The sequence below is a fragment of the Sinocyclocheilus grahami genome, unplaced genomic scaffold (genome assembly GCF_001515645.1).
Source record: "Sinocyclocheilus grahami isolate Dianchi unplaced genomic scaffold, SAMN03320097.WGS_v1.1 scaffold399.1, whole genome shotgun sequence".
Taxonomy (NCBI): Eukaryota; Metazoa; Chordata; class Actinopteri; order Cypriniformes; family Cyprinidae; genus Sinocyclocheilus; species Sinocyclocheilus grahami.
In genome coordinates, this window is record NW_015505578.1 from 886,983 (window position 1) to 905,272 (window position 18,290).

At 36.4% G+C, this 18,290-nt stretch overlaps 1 protein-coding gene across 1 annotated transcript; it reads right to left on the reverse strand.

The window, feature by feature from the left end:
* Positions 1-1,515: 1,515 nt before the first annotated feature.
* On the reverse strand, positions 1,516-10,749 carry LOC107550512 (opsin-5-like). Its single transcript, XM_016231819.1, has 7 exons — positions 10,660-10,749; positions 6,423-6,510; positions 5,494-5,656; positions 4,782-4,909; positions 3,583-3,721; positions 3,299-3,494; positions 1,516-2,104 (listed from the first exon to the last, which is right to left on the reverse strand). The coding sequence occupies exons 2-7, from the start codon at positions 6,508-6,510 to the stop codon at positions 1,604-1,606; spliced, it is 1,215 nt and encodes a 404-aa protein (XP_016087305.1). The 5' UTR covers positions 10,660-10,749; the 3' UTR covers positions 1,516-1,603.
* Between the last annotated feature and the right edge of the window lie 7,541 nt (positions 10,750-18,290).

Consider the following 18,290-nt stretch of genomic DNA (forward strand, 5'->3'; position numbering starts at 1 on the left):
TTTTTTTTCTTCTTGAAATCCTTTATTTGGTTGTTTGCTTGCATGTCATTGAGAAATAAAACATGGATAACATCTAGAAAAATATTTACAAAAGGAAAATGACAACTATAACCTGCAGCAACTATAGTTGCCGGTGGGCTTACATGGGTTAAAACTGATTACACCTAAATAATTGATTAGTATTTTTGTTATATATATTCACATGAGACTTATTAGTGGTGTATTAAAGCTGAACTCACTTTCATTCTCCCCACTGAACCCTACAGATAAAATGTAGTTGAATTTCGAACAGTTTTCAGAACTCGTCAACACAAAAGAAATGCCCTGAAAACCCTCTCGGTTGGTTTTAAAAGCCTCTATTTTAGATATCGACTCTCACATCCCTCCAAGCAAAGAAGCGCTAGTGTGATTGTATCTATTGAATTGCATCTCTCTCAGTCAAGGCCTGAGGAGGGAGCTAATTGAACAATAGAGTTAACAGATGCCAGTGAAGGGAGTAGTTTAGCCTGGGTAAATGAATAGTTATTTTCTTCATAACATATCACCTACTCAAACATCTAACTGTAGTTTAAGTCAGTATTTGGATTGTTTTTCTGTCAGTTTTCATGAACAGATCTGTTAGAGGTTTGATCTAAAAGTAAAACCTGTCTCTTTCTGTATGCTTTCTTTGAATACGGGGTGCCTCAAGGCTATTTCATTGCATTTCCTGATCTCTTTTTCCTGCCTCTCTCTGTTTTTGAGAGTGTAGTGACCCATATAGGTAGAACTTGCTCATTACACCATACTCGCAAGCTACAGGGTGCATCCAATCAACCTCACCAACCACTGCCATTTTCCTGCCATTTCCATTCAAATTAAGTACTTTTGTCCTTTAATGAATCCATGTGCAATGGGAGTGGGCGCCGTTTAGCTGGGAACAAACAATACAAAGTTTGTAGTTTGCTTTGCTATTACACTGTTAGTCTGTGTTACTATTACACTGACATTGATAATACTGTCTGTGTAATTTTTTCAATGCTTTGGCAATATAAACCCACCCAATCTTTTCAGTTGTAATACACCCGTTCAGCCAGCAGATGACAATCTTTGTTCATTAAGTGAACTGACCTTGCTTATCTCATTGCAAACCATGTATGAAACTGAAACACAGTTGGTGAGGTTGAACTTAAATTGTTTTTCGAAATCAGTATCTCACTGGTCTTTATTCCACATCATTTATTTCAATTCATTCACCAAATAAATCACATATCATAGTTAGTTGTTTTTGAGTCTTGTTCAAACATCTGAAGACTGTTGACAGAATACATTAGGCATTTAATGCATGTTAGAAAACAATCAAAAAGCATGATGCTCTGTGTGAACTGCCAACCCTTGCATTAAGAAAATATGCTTTCTACATTTTTAAAAGAAGTGGATTTGGTTCAGTAAACATTGGTGAAATCTGCAAGTTCTAAGGATCAAATCCAGAGACAACAGAGAGATTTTCTTATTCCTTCTCCTCAGTTTTCTTTGTTTGGGCATCTAAGGACATCTGTGATTTTTACAAGTTACATTATCCTTTCCTTCCTTACATTTTATGCATTCTTTCTTTCTTGAGTATCTCTCACAGGAGGTTGTTTTGCATTCTGTCAGTCAGTTGTCTCACTGGAATTTCACTCTGAACGCTGCCCTCCAGAATACGCACAGTTCTCAGGGGATTTATTTGCTGAAGACGTGGCTCTGCTTCTGCATAGACATGACATGCCCCATAACTCTCTGCCTGTCCACTGGAAAAGGGTGTGGAGGTGCTGGCATCCTTATTGTTGCACTGCTGAAAGTTCTGCACCTGCTGGTCCTTTACTCCTGGTGTGGGACTGGCTTTACTATGGCTCAAACAAATCCTGTGGCGGATGGTTTGAGTATCCTTACTCAGTGATTTGCGAAAGTTGGGTTTGAAGAGAAGATAAACCATGGGGTTGTAAATGGTGGAAGATTTGGCCAGGATGGCTGCCAGTGCAAAGGCGGTGGGTGGGACCTGCTCATTGGGACTGAACGCAGCCCACATGGCAACAATGGCATACGGGCTCCAAGCTGTAAGGAAGCCAATGCACACAGCCACTGACAGCTAAAAGAAAACACACCACATACTCTTAGTCGTCATGCAATTAGATGAAATTATTTGTTTTTAAGATCATATTTTGACCTCTGTAACCCATATTCTCACACACATACACACTACTTCAAGAAGAATGCATTAAACTGATCAAAAGTGACACTGCTAAAATTGATTTTCTTACTAAATTTTTTTATTTTTGTCTTGTTTTCCAGTACAAATATCTTCACATTCTTTAAACAAGATTAATTTACTTGAGAAGCAAAATGACTTCAGATATTAAGTTTTGTTTTATGAAAATGTATTAACTGAGTGCACACTTAAAACAAGATTTAAAAAAAATCATAATTCAAGGGGAAAAACAAGATTGACAAAAAAAACAAGAATTTTTTTTCTTGCTTTAATTTTCCAAAAAAACATTACTTAGACTTTTCCTCTCCTAAATGCACCTTGATTTAAGATTGTTTAGATATTTGTAATGGAAAACAAGATGAAAATACTAAGTAAGAAAGTCATTTTCTTGCAGTAAAGACATTTGATGTCATGAACATTTATGTTACATTTATTATGTTACAAAATATTTCTATTTTTTTTTTTAAATGCTGATCCTTTGAATGTTCTATTATGAAAGAATATTCCTGAAAAAACCCCCGAAAATATTCTCCCAAAGCTCTCAACTGTAGGGTACTATGCAAGCTGCTATATTCCTTTATTATCAGCATTACTGCTTATATTATGTGTGTCTGTTGATGACCCAGATTACAAATGTTTGTAAATGTATGCAATGTACACATATGTTTAGAGGGGAGTGCCTCAGTAATCAACATTCAGCACCATCATATTCAACAGAGCAGTTACACAAGGGTACAGTATCCCAGGACTTCATGACACAGTTTTGAAAAATAAGGATGGGACAGCCAAAGGTACAGCCAGCCCTTGTCCAGAGGACAGAGGATGGGTAATCAACATTACGTTTTAAGGGACATTAAGTACATACTCAGCAATAGCATCACGTTCGTGCTGTCTGCGCCACAGGGCAATAAAATATGGTATATTTGCATAGTGTGATAGTATGGATGCCACATGTGTTTTTGTAGACTTTTATGTCCCAGGTGTTGATTTGTATTAAAAGCAACAGATCTTTTGCTATATAAAGGTCGCTGTAAACACACAAAAAACAACAATGAACCCATAAAGCTTACTTACCTTGACAATAAGAGCGTGTGTGTTGGCTACTTTGGTTTGTGGTGAGACGTGCTGTTGAACGGCTTGGTGAGACCCCCTCACTGTGAGCAGGATGAAGGTGTAAGAGAGGATGATGATGGTACAGGGAACAACATAACAAAAGATGAAGAGACTGATGATGTAAGACATGGCAAGGGCATCATGGGCTGGAGTGTACCTTGGAACATAGAATGTGGAAAAAGCATGATTGCAGAATCTGTTTGCGTACATTTCACATATTAATGCTAAAATGTTTGTGGTCATACCAGTTTATGCAGCACGCGGTTCCGTATGGTTCTGGTCCAAAACTCCCCCAGCGGGCCAAAGGTCCCACAGCAAAGACAGAGGCGTAGCACCAAACTCCAACCACCATCACACAAGCATGCCTGGATGAGAATTTGTTACCTGTGGAAACAAGGACTGCATGAAAAATATTTTTACGAAAAAATTATCTGACTGGTCAAGGTGACTAATTGGTCTGCCTGTATGATTCTCCTGACACAGGTCTGAACAGTTGGAATTATTTTAATTTCATATCCCACAGAGACGGAAGGAAGAAATGACCTGGTGTTTCAAGCTCCAGCAACCCCTTAAATGTGTGCTCATTATCTGCGCTTCTTCTCTCTTTCTTTGTTGCATTTTTCGCCACTCTGTCTCTCCTATTTTGTCTAATTTTCTCTACATGTTCTGTTTTGTTCCATGTGTCCTCTCTTATCTTTTTCATCTTTCTTTATTTTTGTGTCTCTTTCCATTTGTTTTAAACTCTGTTTCTTGTGTATTTAAGCCAGAGGGCCTTTTTATTTCACAGTGAACTGAATGTGACAGTTTTCAGAACACGGCGCTAGCAGTCCAAAACTGTATGAGATGAGACTTGATCCCAAAAAACTCACATTCAAGAGAACAGTATCATTTTAAACTATGTTAATTGTAAATATTTTAATCTAGAAGAAGCCTAGAAATGCATATTTACCATGTCAAGGCCTAGTAATCTAGGAATTAGACGCAGGAACCAAAATGAACATTCACCAAACTAAAATTGTTTTTGACAAGTAAATAGAGTTACTCAGAAGTGGGTCTGTAATTTTATTCAGAGTTGCAACATTGTTTAAAGTGAAGTCAAATTTAAGATATAAAATTAAAGAAAAAGACATTTGTTTTTACTGACTTTAACCTCAGTGGAAAACTTTATCTAGGAAGTCTTTAAGTTTTAGTTTTTTTTGTCTTCAGAATTCCTTATAATGTTATATATATGTAAAATATTTCTCACATAAGCCAACAAAACAAAAATATGAGTGACAAAATCACAGTGTTTATTCATGTTATTTGGCAGGTGGTGTTTTACTAAGAGACAGAGACTCATCATTATACCATACTTATATTTAAAATAGGAAATAGTAAACAGTAACACTTTGTAATGGTTTGTAAAATAATAGTTTGGTTAAAGGATGACAAAAGAGCATCATACCGTAATTTGGGACGCAGACTTTGAGACAGCATACTGATGACAAAGCAGTCAGGTTTGTTAGGCTGCATAAGCCAAATAAAACCCCGCACACAGCATAGCACAGACATGCTACCTCCCCAAACAACCACCTACAGAGAAAAAAGAGAGATCATCTTACTGTTTTGCTGAACTCTGAAACACCCCTTTTCTTTTTCTTTCTTTTTTACTTTAGAACCATGATACTTTACTGAAAAATACATCAATCAGTATCAGGCATTTGTAGGGAGAGGCTTTGAAATTGTAGCTTGTTAAACTAGCTATACCACAAGCTACTAACAAAGATTAGTTAACTACATTAACCTAGTCATTAAGGTAACAATATCTTTTTGTATAAATATATTTTTTTAATTCTGTAATTTCAGCATTTATCTGGCATCAAAAACATAAAAAATGGAACTTTGAGACATAATTAATAAACCTAGAAAACACTAAATTGTAAAATGCACATTGAAAACATAAGTGCTGAATAACAGTGCAACACTTTTGAACCTTTATTTTTGAATAAAATGTTTCAACCCTACAATGTGAAATAGGGGTAGAGCGCACTTATATATTAACACTTTTATAAATGTCATTTCTGATATTTTACAGAAACATAAATTGTAATATTGTGAAGTCTCTCTCTCTTTTGTTGGTCTATTAGAGTGACGAACAGTGTGAAACAGGATCTCACCTGTGTGCTAGAGCTGATGGGATGGCCAGAGGAAACAGAGACAGGGTCATCCCTAGATCACTCACAGACAAGCTCACGACGAAAAACTCTGCTGGCTTCAGAGATGACCTCTTACGGTAGGCTACAAACAACAGCATGCCATTTCCCAGGAGCGACAAGACACCTGGGTGAGAAAATGAGATCTATCCACTCCCATCTTTTCATCAAAGTAGCTACTAAATTTGTAAAGCTGTATTGAAAATGTGCCCCTGTCAGTGTGACATCTCCATCCCATAGCTGACAATCCTGTCACATAAAGACACCATTTGATCCTAGAGCTTGGAAATACTAAGCAAACCCTGCTAGGTATGGTGTCTCAAGTAGTCTAGAATAACAATGATCCTTATTTCTTTTAACAGACTGAAGTTGGATCAACCCATGAGCTTCAATAATCCATGCAATTTGTCTGCTGCATCAGAGGCATAATTAAAGGTCTCACTTCTAAAGAAACGTTAATAGTGAGCAGACCAGAACAATCGCACACATCCATACCAAGTGGTCTCAAGAAAAAAAAAAGCCTAAATTACACCTAAAAATGGTGGACAAATATTATTTTTTCAAAAAAAAATCTGTACTTTATCAGAGTATTTATCACTTGCATGTAAAATCATAAAAGTCACCCTATTCTCTTTCCCAAAGTAATTATATCTGTGGCCATATCAGGAAAATAGATTTTAGAATATAAATTTGATCATCCGCAGGACAATTTAACCACAGGCAGGGTAAGCGGCAGAAGAAGGTTAATTACAGGTGAACCATTTCACCTCTGAATTATTCATAAAGAATAAAGGTATGCAAAGTCATTGGGGTGTCGAGTGTTGTCCTGCTCTGAATAAACCACATTTGAAGATATAGAAGACAGCAGAATGTTACGGCGGTTGTGGACTCACAGAACACTGAATAAAGTGAACCCATGAGGATGTCATGCTGTCTGGAGATTGTGGATACAAACAGGGCCGTTTTTGACACATTGCCCATCTGTGGGGAAGAAATAGAACGTGTCAGATACAGTTTCAAACAGAACAAATGCATCTCTGACTGTTCTCAGATGGATTGGCTTTAGATTGTGAACTTGTATCACTTTTTATAATAACATCAGATATTATATACCAGAATGTCTATGTCTTTAGCAAAAATGTTTTCATTGTTCTACTCAAGCTTTGAATAGGTCTGAGTTACAAACTTCTTAAAGAGTTTGCTATACTAAAAGTTCCTCTGAGATGTCTCACATTCTAATTCATGTTTTTCCTAGAAAAGTTGAAAAAATGACACCTCAATTTGATGTTTCCTCCTCTCTCTCAGTCTCTTCTTGATATACTTGTCGCTCTTCTAATTCTGACAGATCTGTCAAGTGTTCAACACTTCAAGCAATTAACATTTGGCTGAATTTAGACCTTTCACTGTAGCGGGCAAATTGCCAGTATTAACCAGCCAGTTATTTGGTTCTGGTTGAACAGTTTGACAGGTCAGCTGTGTGTTCATTCATACTGTGCATGGTCAGTGAGACAGACCGGGCTGGTAAACTTCTTGATTTAAGCTCTATGAACAATTGATTTTTTTATGTGATTTTTATTATCTTTTAGTGGGTGTCTTTTATACCATCACTCTATGTGTGACACATGATAATTGTACTACTTTGTACAACTACTTTATACTATTATAAATGAAATTATTATTTGGTTGTAATCCACTAATTCTTTGTGGCTAATATAATCAAAATATAGTAGCTGTTGCTGTTATTTTTATTGTTTAAAAAAATTCAGTGTTCAGTATTTCAGTAAAGAACCTTTTGTACAATGGAATGATTTTATGGATGTTAAAGGTTCTTCATGGAACCATAGATGCCAATGAAGAATCTTTTAAGAGTGAGAAGAACATGTTTAAATAAGCCTCAACCTCATTTTCTCCCTAATCTGTTTTCATTCATTTCTCTGGTGCAAAGCCCCAGACAACAAGCCATTTTGGTTTGGATTCATTTGACCTAGGAAAGCCTCTAAACTAAAAGTCCAGCTGGATTTTGCTTTCAACCATTTTTGTCTCATAATTTTTACCGTATACATTTTCTTTCTCGCTGGCCAGGGTCCTTGATGTATTAAAGCAGACAGTTTATTTTGAATTAACCCTGCCGACTGCCTTTAGACCCTAAACACACTCCTCGATTCCATTTCTGTAAAAATGCACAACATCTCCTGCTGCCATGTCATTTATTAACTCAAAGCCAGACTGCTACAATTGCCAACATTTTCTTGATAATTGTTAATGCTCCCCACCTCTCTTCGCTTAACCTCTCCTGACATTTCCTATCCTTTTTTGAGTTGAAAAGAGCAACATAATTTTTTTTAGATGATGGTATACTCATAAGCAGGGTCACTTCTCTTAATAAGAACAACAATATAATAAAATACATAGCTTGTGTTTTTGATCAATTTCTTTTTCCCTTCATTCATCCCTTGTTAATGTTTCCTCATATCCTTACACTTTCAGAGCTTTTAGTTTTGCAACACTGACCACTACCACACAAATGTGGTGATGTATTTTTCTCCATAAAAAGAAAAAGCACACTTCTACACTCTCAGAAAAAAAGTACAAAAGCTGTCACTGGGTGGTACCTTTCTAAAAAAGCACACTTTTGTACCTTATTTGCCCCTGAAGGATGGACATACTTATGTTAAATGGTACTTATGCACCTTTTGTAAAAGTACCGTCCCTCTGACAGTTTTTGAACTTTTTTTCTATAGTCTATATATTCTCTCTTAAATTTTGTGCCTTTGAAAGACACATTTCCTCTGGTTGGTCTACATTTACATTACATTTATACAGTATATTCAATGTAATGTACAAATGATGAAAAATAAAAGCAGTTTTTGAATTTATCATAAAGGAGCCAACAATATGTGCCACAATATTTTAGTTTTTTCAAAAACTGTATTATAAAATTATTTTATAATATAATTATAAAATATTATTAATAATGTTATTTTTTATTTATAAACAATATTAAATATGAAAAATGTTATATGTTTATAATGATATGACCATATGCAATCAAACATGTTAAAGGGGTCATATGATGCTGCTAAAAAGAACATTATTTTGTGTATTTGGTGTAATGAAATGTGTTTATGCAGTTTAAGGTTCAAAACACATTATTTTCCACATACTGTACATTATTGTTTCTCCTCTATGCCCTGCCTTTCTGAAACGCGTCGATATTTACAAAGCCCATCGTTCTGAAAAAGCGAGGTGTGCTCTGATTGGCCAACTATCCAGTGCATTGTGATTGGCCGAATACCTCAAGCGTGTGACGGAAATGTTACGCCCCTTACCATATTGTGATGGCTGCAGCAACCACATGTGATGACCCCGGGCTGGACTCCGCTTCGTCTACGGTGAAAGCCGATCCGGCGATCGACAGCGCGAAGTTGCAAGTAGATATAACTGCAGACCGGAGATCTCCAAAATGGGGCGTGAACTCCAAAAGTGGGCAGAACCTCCAAAATGGGGCGGGGTCTCCTCCCGCAAAGACTTTCACCATTGGCTCTGGCTCCAGCCAATTGTTATTGACTTACATTTCAAAATAAATTAAACATTGTTTCTAGTTCATCTAAAATAAAATATGCTATATAAATAAATATTATCCGTGAGAGCAGAGCCCAAAGCTCTTGGCCAGTGGTTCGGACTGGAGTTTGAACCTCTGCTTAATGATATAAACAGGAATCACCCACGCGCTCTCCCGCGAGCCGTCCCAGCGCTGTGCAACGATTTTACTCTATCGCTTTGTTTTAAGAAACGGGGGCATCCCGGGGCTCGAAATTCACAGGGTAGGAGGGGGTAGCGACGCTGGGTGTAACTAAAAAGGTGCCATTGTCTGGTGAGGTCCGGTTGGGGAGTTATGGAACGATCTCATAACGTATAATCTTATTAACTGTTTATCTCCTGAACTGCAACTTTCTTTACCACGCAACGCCAATCCCGCCGTGCAGTCAATTTCGCTGGTTAAGGTTAGGGTCAGGTGTGGGGTAGGTTTAAGGGTTAGCATTTTTTGTAGCATAGTGTAGGAAATCAACATTTTAATCGACACAACCAATAACATCTTTAGAGTCAGCTGTGGGGCGGAGTTCGCACTGAAGTGGATTGGGGGAAAAAAGTATGCATGCGTGTCATGTGCCTGTCTGTCAATGGGAGGAAGCCACGCCCTATTTTGGAGCTCCCACCCGTTTTGGAGTTCCCGCTCCGATTTGGAGATCTCCAGGCTGCAGTTATACCCTTCTCCGAAGTTGAAGTATTTCCTCAGTGACCAGCACGGATCAGCTCCAGGCATGACGAAGCGATATCGTCCTCTTTTAGAAGGTCAAATAAAGTAGTTTCACTTTCACAACGAAGCACACAGCGGCGGCAACAATACTACAGCGAGAATAAAAGTTACGCCTTCTTTCTTTGCATTTGGGTGGCGTTATGCAAATCTTCCCAGATAGTGACGTAGGTATGTGGGGGGGGGGGGGGTTGGAACCAGCGGTTTTAGGTAGGCGTGGCTGACTCTTAACTTTTATAAAGAATATCTCTTTGGATTTGAGACTTTAGTCTTTGCAACTTAACAGATCTTCTTTATGCACCAAGAGCTTGTAACACTCCAAATAGAAAGGACAAATTGAAATCGCATCATATGACCCCTTTAAGTGTATTTGTAACATGATTTTTCAGCAAGGTATCAACATGCCAGTTTATCTGGTAGACTGATTCACAGCCTTCTTAGACCAGTTATGCTTTGATTATGTGTTAAAATGAAAAAAAAGGTGTTTCCATTATCAAAACCTCAGCATTAACAGAAACCAGTTTAATTCACAGAATACCTCAAACTAAGCCTTACTAATGTACAGCAAAGGTGAAATACATGTTTTTTTTCTGTCAAGGTCAAATAACCAGCAATAAAATATATTTACTTTCAATAAGATATTTGGATTCAGAAACACATTTATCACAAAACCATCAAATATTCCTTTCAAAAAGCTCATACATAACAGTCACCCCTAAATACTTGCCACAGCATAACAGTGTGCCCAGTGCGGTGATGCCTAGTTTAGGCAATCCTATATTTCCACTCAATCATAAACCCCAGACAGAGCTTACCTTCCAGGGGAGAGTGTGTGCTTGACTACCCACATGGAGTCCAGGTAGAATCCAAAGTATGGCAAAACTCACACACACAAACAGAATGAAGGACAGATCATGACAGAGAGACACTGAAAGACATAAAAGAGGAATATCCTCAAATTAAGAGAGCCTAAGCTCTGGTGTTTGGTGCCGGAGGATGAGCAGGCGAATGGTGGTCAGTCCGCTTTGACAGTGAGCAACTCTACAACTGGTTCTTGATGTGAAGGACTGATATAATCCAAACAGACTCAGAGTCAGAAAGCCACAGTACAGACGTCTGATGTTGCTTAGAAAGCACACACTCTCTGCTACTGGTCCTCTTGCTTTTTCTCCCCATCCCTCTCCTTCTCTCTCTCTCTCTCTCTCTCTCTCTCTCTCTCCTCTGTCTGATTTTTTGGTACTTCACTGAAACAGACACATTTTCCTCGCATTTCCTCAAAGACACATTTTTCTCACATTTTTTCCCTCCTCCTCATGCTTTTAAAGTGAGATTGGTTTGTATGATAATGTCTTTTGATCCAATCAATCACTAATTGTCTCTTCTTTCTCTTGCTTTTTTTTAAAGATTAATTTTTGGCTTTTTTGCCATTATTGTTATAGGACAGTGTAGATGAAACAGGAAATGAAGTGGAAGAGAGGGGGGGATTGGGAAAGGTCCTCAAACCTGGATTTGAACTTGGGACACAAGTAGAGCAACGGTGAACTGCCCACAAGGCTATTGGTGCCAACCTTTCACTTGCTTTTAAAGAAGAACGTCTGCGATGGCATTTTCTTCTGGCCACAGGCCATGATGTCATAGCTTCCCAGAAATCTTCTGGATCAACCTCCTGCTAAACAACAAGAAAACAAAGTGTAAAGCTCAATTTTGTCACTTTTCTTTTCAGTTCTTTGAATAATATGTTTGACAAATCATATACATTTTCAGACTGCTTTTTGCTCAGTTGTACAAACAAACAAAAAAAACTAAAAAAGTTGAATATAAGCTTTGAATACAACAACTCATTTAATTTGCTCACCGTATTTCACTATGTATTTCAACCACCAGACAGGCACACACCCTGCTGCTTGCAAAATCTTCCGTGATGTGATTAGCTTCCGGAAAAAAACATTGTTCATCAAGACAATCCAAAAAGTGTTCCAGGGTTCTTTTGATCCAACATCCAAGACATGCTTCAAAGCAAGCCGTCTCAATGCATCCCATGCATTTTTAATAGAATCTGAACTGCGGTGGAGATTACAGCAAGAAACAGCAACCTACGATGAGGTGCTTTAGATAGGGAGATTTTGTACTGGGAAATTATGCATATTATATCATAACTTCATAATCCTTCATAAACATGCATATAGATGAGCAAAACTTTCAGGATTAGGCCTGGAATGAGCCAAGGATATCTCAACGAACACTATCAAAACATATCTGTATTTTTATTTTTCAAATCTAATCCCTGTCACTAGTTTCAGATCATTCCACTAATTAATTGAATCAAAACACTATTAAAGAGTTACAGTGAAGTAAACATCTGAATGTCTAATCAACCAGAATGATCTCTTACATCCACAGGTCTAACAAGCAAAGTAAGATATTTAACATTATTCAACAGGTACCTCCATTTCTCTAATCTGATTGGCTGTTCCAAGAGTGCTTACAGCGTGGGACTGTTTGCATGTTTGCCTGTTCCAGACAGACAAGAGGAGAGGAATTTACAAAGTATTAAACAACTTATTTTGCAGGTTACATTTATAGACCAGCAGGTGACAACAAATTAACGTTTGAGTAGGACATTGACTCATTTACTCAACCAACTCGACCGTTCAAGTTCAAACCGTTAAAACACACTAATTCATTTAGGAAAGAACAAATCACTGCCATGAGTGAGTCATTGAATCATTCACTCGACTGATTCATTCAGAAACAGCTTCCTCAGTTTCTTGGCAGAACACAAATAGACCAAGTAACTGGCAATACTGCATCTAAATGTAAGTTACCAAATGTTTTTGCTTATGGAACTGTTGTATAAAAGCAATATCAAACCAGTGACGTAATATTTTAGCCACAGTTCATGTAAAAGCAATGTGTTTCTTTTGCAAACTAAGACTGGTCGCAGCATATGTGTGTGCGCTTTCCTGGTTTCTTGCTATTGCACTGTTTAAATTTCTTCTCAAAGTCAGTAGGTGAAAATAAGGTAGCCTACTGTAACTCCAGGGTAACCAGAATGACTGCATGAAGCCGTGAATAACAGGGAGAAGCAAGGATGGGCAGATGGATTGAGGGAGGGAGGGCTGGAAGATGAGATGATATGGCAAGCTTTAGGGTGAAAGAGCAAAGTTTGTGCATCTGACATAGCAGCACAGTTTTGAAAGACACACATGATCCCATGCAGACATATATCTAAGGGTCATTCTATAATTGGAGATACATTTAGCATTGCAGAAAGTTAAGAAAAAAAACTTTTCACTAACAGATCATTTTTTCAGTATCTTATTGAAAACATTTAATTTTAATAATTCAGTGCTTGCCAAACACAAGTTACTTCCTTTTTTTACTTTTAATGAAAAAAAACAGATGTCTTTATGGTATTGTTTGTCAACTCTGTTACAGACAAATTAGCCAATGTGTAGAAATAACAATAAATCATAATAGGAAAAATCCTTCTTGTTTCATTAGAAAAACAGTCCTTACATTCCATCACTTGAAACTGAGATAATATTTCACCTATGCATACCTTTAAAATAAAATAAAAATACCTTACACAGAACGTCCACTTGGAGCAAATATTTTTCATCTGAAAATGTATTATAGATATAATATCCAGTTAAAAAAAGAAATGTTGTTGAAATATTATAAGGGTGCAAAAATAAATCAATAATGTTTATTAGGATTTTAACCCTTTAACTGTCACTCACATTTTTGAACATAGATGTGAAAGTGCACGATACAAACTTAGATTTTTATAATTCATGAACGAAAACATTTTGTTACATGATATTGATGTACCATTTTCATGGTAATGCAATGTTTGATTTTAAAACGGGTTTCAAAGGATGAATTTTGAAACAAGTAAACACACCAACATAACAGCCTAGGCAGGACAAAACCTGGCAATAAACACAGACACGAGTGCTTAAATACACAGGGCATAACAAGACTAAATAGACACAGGTGTGACTCATCAGGGGAAAACGATGGGAACCAAAAGAACTACAAATCTAGAAAAAGGAAACAGGAACAAAACAGGGCAAAATATAAACTAAACATAAAAGTCCAGATGGGGAACATGACAGTTGGAGACAGTGAAAGTCAGCTTAATTTGAGTGAACTTGTAGCAGACAGACACATACTGTGCTGCTATAAAGCAGAAGTGCTTGCATTCATTGTTTATTAATTTATCAAACATGTGTATCAATTTAATTTAGTGATAAATCTCATCCGGGTATCTTGATTTTGCTTTGACCACATTGGAACCATGCTTTTTGCTGTTCAGCAGTTTCAATTCCGAGGTTATGTCCACTCTCTCTTTCTCACAGTCTCTGTAATTGATGATCACATTCCATGAACAGTTAATAAGTAAAACACGAAAAAAAATACTGTGAATAAGTACGGCAGCAGACCAGAGGCTTTAATTGGGAATGCCTGGTCTTGTCTGGTCTAGCGGCATCAAAAGGCCTGGAAAAAACAAAAAAATGACACAAGCCCACAGCACCGTTCTGATCTAGTGCACATCACATGTTATCAGTGATGAAGATTCCATTTCATGCTATAAGAAGACATTAAAGGGGTAGTTCACTCAAATTGTAACATTTTTTTCTGTGGAGTACCACAGAGTTTTTGACAGAAATGGTTAAAGAAGATAGAGCAAAGAGCAGCAGACTGACAGCAGCTAACGAGTGATAAGGACAACAGATGAGTAGTGTGATGAATGCTGAATGAAAGATGAAAAGATGCCGTGTAATCTGGGACTGACAGAATTGGAGTGGACAGATAGTGTGAGTGTTTCCGCATGTGTTTGCGTTTGTATGTGAGTGTATATTCAAAGTCTAGGACAGACAGCAATTTTCAGTGACAATGATCTCTGCCCTCCTCATTATCTTTCTTTTTCTTTTCTCCTTGAGTCCTTCTCTCACATTGAAATGCACGACATGCATTTGTGTCTCCTAACCAAGTGTTTTCACCAGGTGTGGATTCGTCATGCTTAGGTGTGCTGGCTAAATGTGGCACTGGAGGCAAGTGAGACGGGAGACAGAGCTCCTTCATAATGCAATAAAAATTAAAGAGTGCTGTTAGAGGGTCACAACCTTCCTTTTCCTATAAATGTGACATATTGAATTTGCAGAAAGGTCCTGCTTAGTATTCAGTGTGTGTGTGTGTGTGGGGGAGTTGGGCAGCAGCCAGTGGTCTTCATAAGGAAAATAATGGCTTTATGAGCATACTAAATAATGATGTAATGAAAATCTAAATGAAGGATTCTGCTAGATTAGGTTTAGGAAATAGAAAATATCACTGACTTGTGTGTGTTTGGGTTTTACATACATTGTGGGGTCCAAATGATCTCATCTTGAATGATGTAGTCCGATATTAAAATTAGTTATTTCTTCAATAAAAATATATAAATATAAAAAAGAAAATGGTGTGAGTTAATTTAACATACAGTATGAAAAATAGATTGATTTTAAGATCAGCTCAGTGTTAAGAATTATTTATACAATTATCGTATTTATATTTTGATTTAACTTTTATTTTTATATTTTCTGTTTTAATTTAAATTCAGTTTAAATTGTAATAATTGATTAAATATTTTAGTAAATTATGTGTATTTAGCTTTTTATTTCAGTTGTATTAATTTTAGTGCTATAGCTTAAACTTAATTGATTTGAATTTTTACCATTTCTAACTTTTTTGGGGAGTTTTTTTTCTCCATTTATTTTTATTTCAACTTTATCGCCAGCCCAGCAGTCAGTGGTCTGAAAATGGCTCTATGATACTAAATAATTATATTAAAATCCAAATTAAGATTTCTGTTAGGTTTAAAGATGCCGTGTAATCTGGGACTGACAGAATTGGAGTGGACAGATAATGTGAGTGTTTCCGCATGTATTTGCGTTTGCATGTGAGTGTATATTCAAAGTCTAGGACAGACAGCAATTTTCAGTGACAATGATCTCTGCCCTCCTCATTATCTTTCTTTTTCTTTTCTCCTTGAGTCCTTCTCTCACATTGAAATGCACGACATGCATTTGTGTTTCCTAACCAAGTGTTTTCACCAGGTGTGGATTCGTCATGCTTAGGTGTGCTGGCTAAATGTGGCACTGGAGGCAAGTGAGACGGGAGACAGAGCTCCTTCATAATGCAATAAAAATTAAAGAGTGCTGTTAGAGGGTCACAACCTTCCTTTTCCAATAAATGTGACATATTGAATTTACAGAAAGGTCCTGCTTAGTATTCAGTGTGTGTGTGTGTGTGTGTGTGTGTGTGTGGGAGTTGGGCAGCAGCCAGTGGTCTTCATAAGGAAAATAATGAAAATAAGGAAAATAATTTAGTATTATATGAGCATACTAAATAATGATGTAATGAAAATCTAAATGAAGGATTCTGCTAGATTAGGTTTAGGAAATAGAAAATATCACTGACTTGTGTTTGGGTTTTACATACATTGTGGGGTCCAAATGATCTCATCTTGAATGATGTAGTCCGATATTAAAATTAGTTATTTCTTCAATTAAAATATATAAATATAAAAAAGAAAATGGTGTGAGTTAATTTAACATACAGTATGAAAAATAGATTGATTTTAAGATCAGCTCAGTGTTAAGAATTATTTATACAATTATCGTATTTATATTTTTATTTAACTTTTATTTTTATATTTTCTGTTTTAATTTAAATTCAGTTTAAATTGTAATAATTGATTAAATATTTTAGTAAATTATGTGTATTTAGCTTTTTATTTCAGTTGTTTTAATTTTAGTGCTATAGCTTAAACTTAATTGATTTGAATTTTTACCATTTCTAACTTTTTTGGGGAGTTTTTTTTCTCCATTTATTTTTATTTCAACTTTATCGCCAGCCCAGCAGTCAGTGGTCTGAAAATGGCTTTATGATACTAAATAATTATATTAAAATCCAAATTAAGATTTCTGTTAGGTTTGGGTTTGGGAAATATCCCAAAAAAAATCCCTAACTGCATTAGTGTAAACATTTAGGTTTTAGGTCCGAATGATCCTTGGACAGTAAAACATTTTAGATACCAGATGTTCCCCACAAACACAGTAAACTGTCTTAATAAAAATGTAAAAATTAATGATTTAGGATTGGAGGATAGAAAAAAACATTAGCTCAGTAGTTGGAAAGTCAAAGTCTTTGTCATAATAGATAAATGTGTGAGTGCTGTCAGAACGGATGACTGGACATAAACCATTAAAATTAAAACCATAGGCCTACTGAATTTGTGGAAGAGCTAAATCTTTGTAGACATCATGAATTGTTTTTTGCATGAGAGGGTGAGAACATGTTATTCTTGCTGGCTTAAATATCACTGTCTGCTCTGTGAGGACACAATATGCGCAACAACACCTGTCAGCATCCCAGCGGGTATGCGAGACCCCAGATCTACAGGTGAGAACAAGTGAAGGAGCAGCTTTTTGTAGGCTACATGGTGTTCATCACAACTGAGGTCACACCCTCTGTATAACTGCATAACCTTCAGACTCTTGACGGAATGCAAGATAAGATATCTGTGATCACTGAAGTAGGCTACATCACGACTGGGCTCAAAAGTGTTTGTCCGCCATCTAGTGGATTAGATAGACAATGCATTTGCTTTGTCGTGTCATTTGACAGGTTTTTGACATTTATTGCTTAAAACTAATATTTATTTTTCAGTTACGTTATCCAATAGTGATTAGTATCTTTTTCAATTTCAGTAGTAACTAATTATTGTGACGAATTAGACTAGAGACTAATATTTACTCCAGTAGTAATATTCATTTAATTACTAGTACTTGTTCATTCGATATTAGTGTTTTGTTAAATGATTAGGTTTCTGTTTTTAGAAGCAAGTGGCTATTAGGAATAGTTGAATAGTTACTGGTAACCAGAGGCGGACAGTAAGTACATTTACTTTGAGTATCTTTACTTTACTTGAGTAATATTTTTTCTGGAAACTTATGACTTTAACTTCACTACATTTGAAAGACAAATATTGTACTTTTCACTCCACTACATTTCTGTTAAAGCAGTGTTGCTGTTGTAAAGTTATACAGCTACAGTTGTGTTGCTGGGTTTTAAAGCAGGTTTGATTTTTTATTTTCTTCCTTATCAGTCTGTATTTACAGCAATTTCACTGTCCACTCTGTTCAAATGTGGATGAATGGCTACACATGTGTGCACACACTGTCAGAGCTGTGTGAGATCACTACCATCCTGCTTTTGTGGGGGTGGGGTTTTCCCCCATAGGTTTTTTACATTCTAAAAGCTCTTTATTCTAAAGATACTACAAGCTAGTCAGTGTATTCAGTAGGTGTAATGTATTGTAAGTTGATTCAAAGGTATTGCAAGTATTATATACAACAATAATAAAACAGTGCATTGACATAAAAAAGGAAATTTACTT

Bases quoted from the DNA above. Each gene is read 5' to 3' on its own strand.
- LOC107550512 (XM_016231819.1), bottom strand. From the start codon at position 6,510: ATGGGCAATGTGTCAAAAACGGCCCTGTTTGTATCCACAATCTCCAGA. The intron at 5,657-6,422 runs GTGAGTCCACAA...TTTCTCACCCAG, and splicing joins TTCACTTTATTCAGTGTTCT to GTGTCTTGTCGCTCCTGGGA. The intron at 3,722-4,781 runs GTATGATGCTCT...TTGTTTCCACAG, and splicing joins AGTCTGCGTCCCAAATTACG to GTAACAAATTCTCATCCAGG.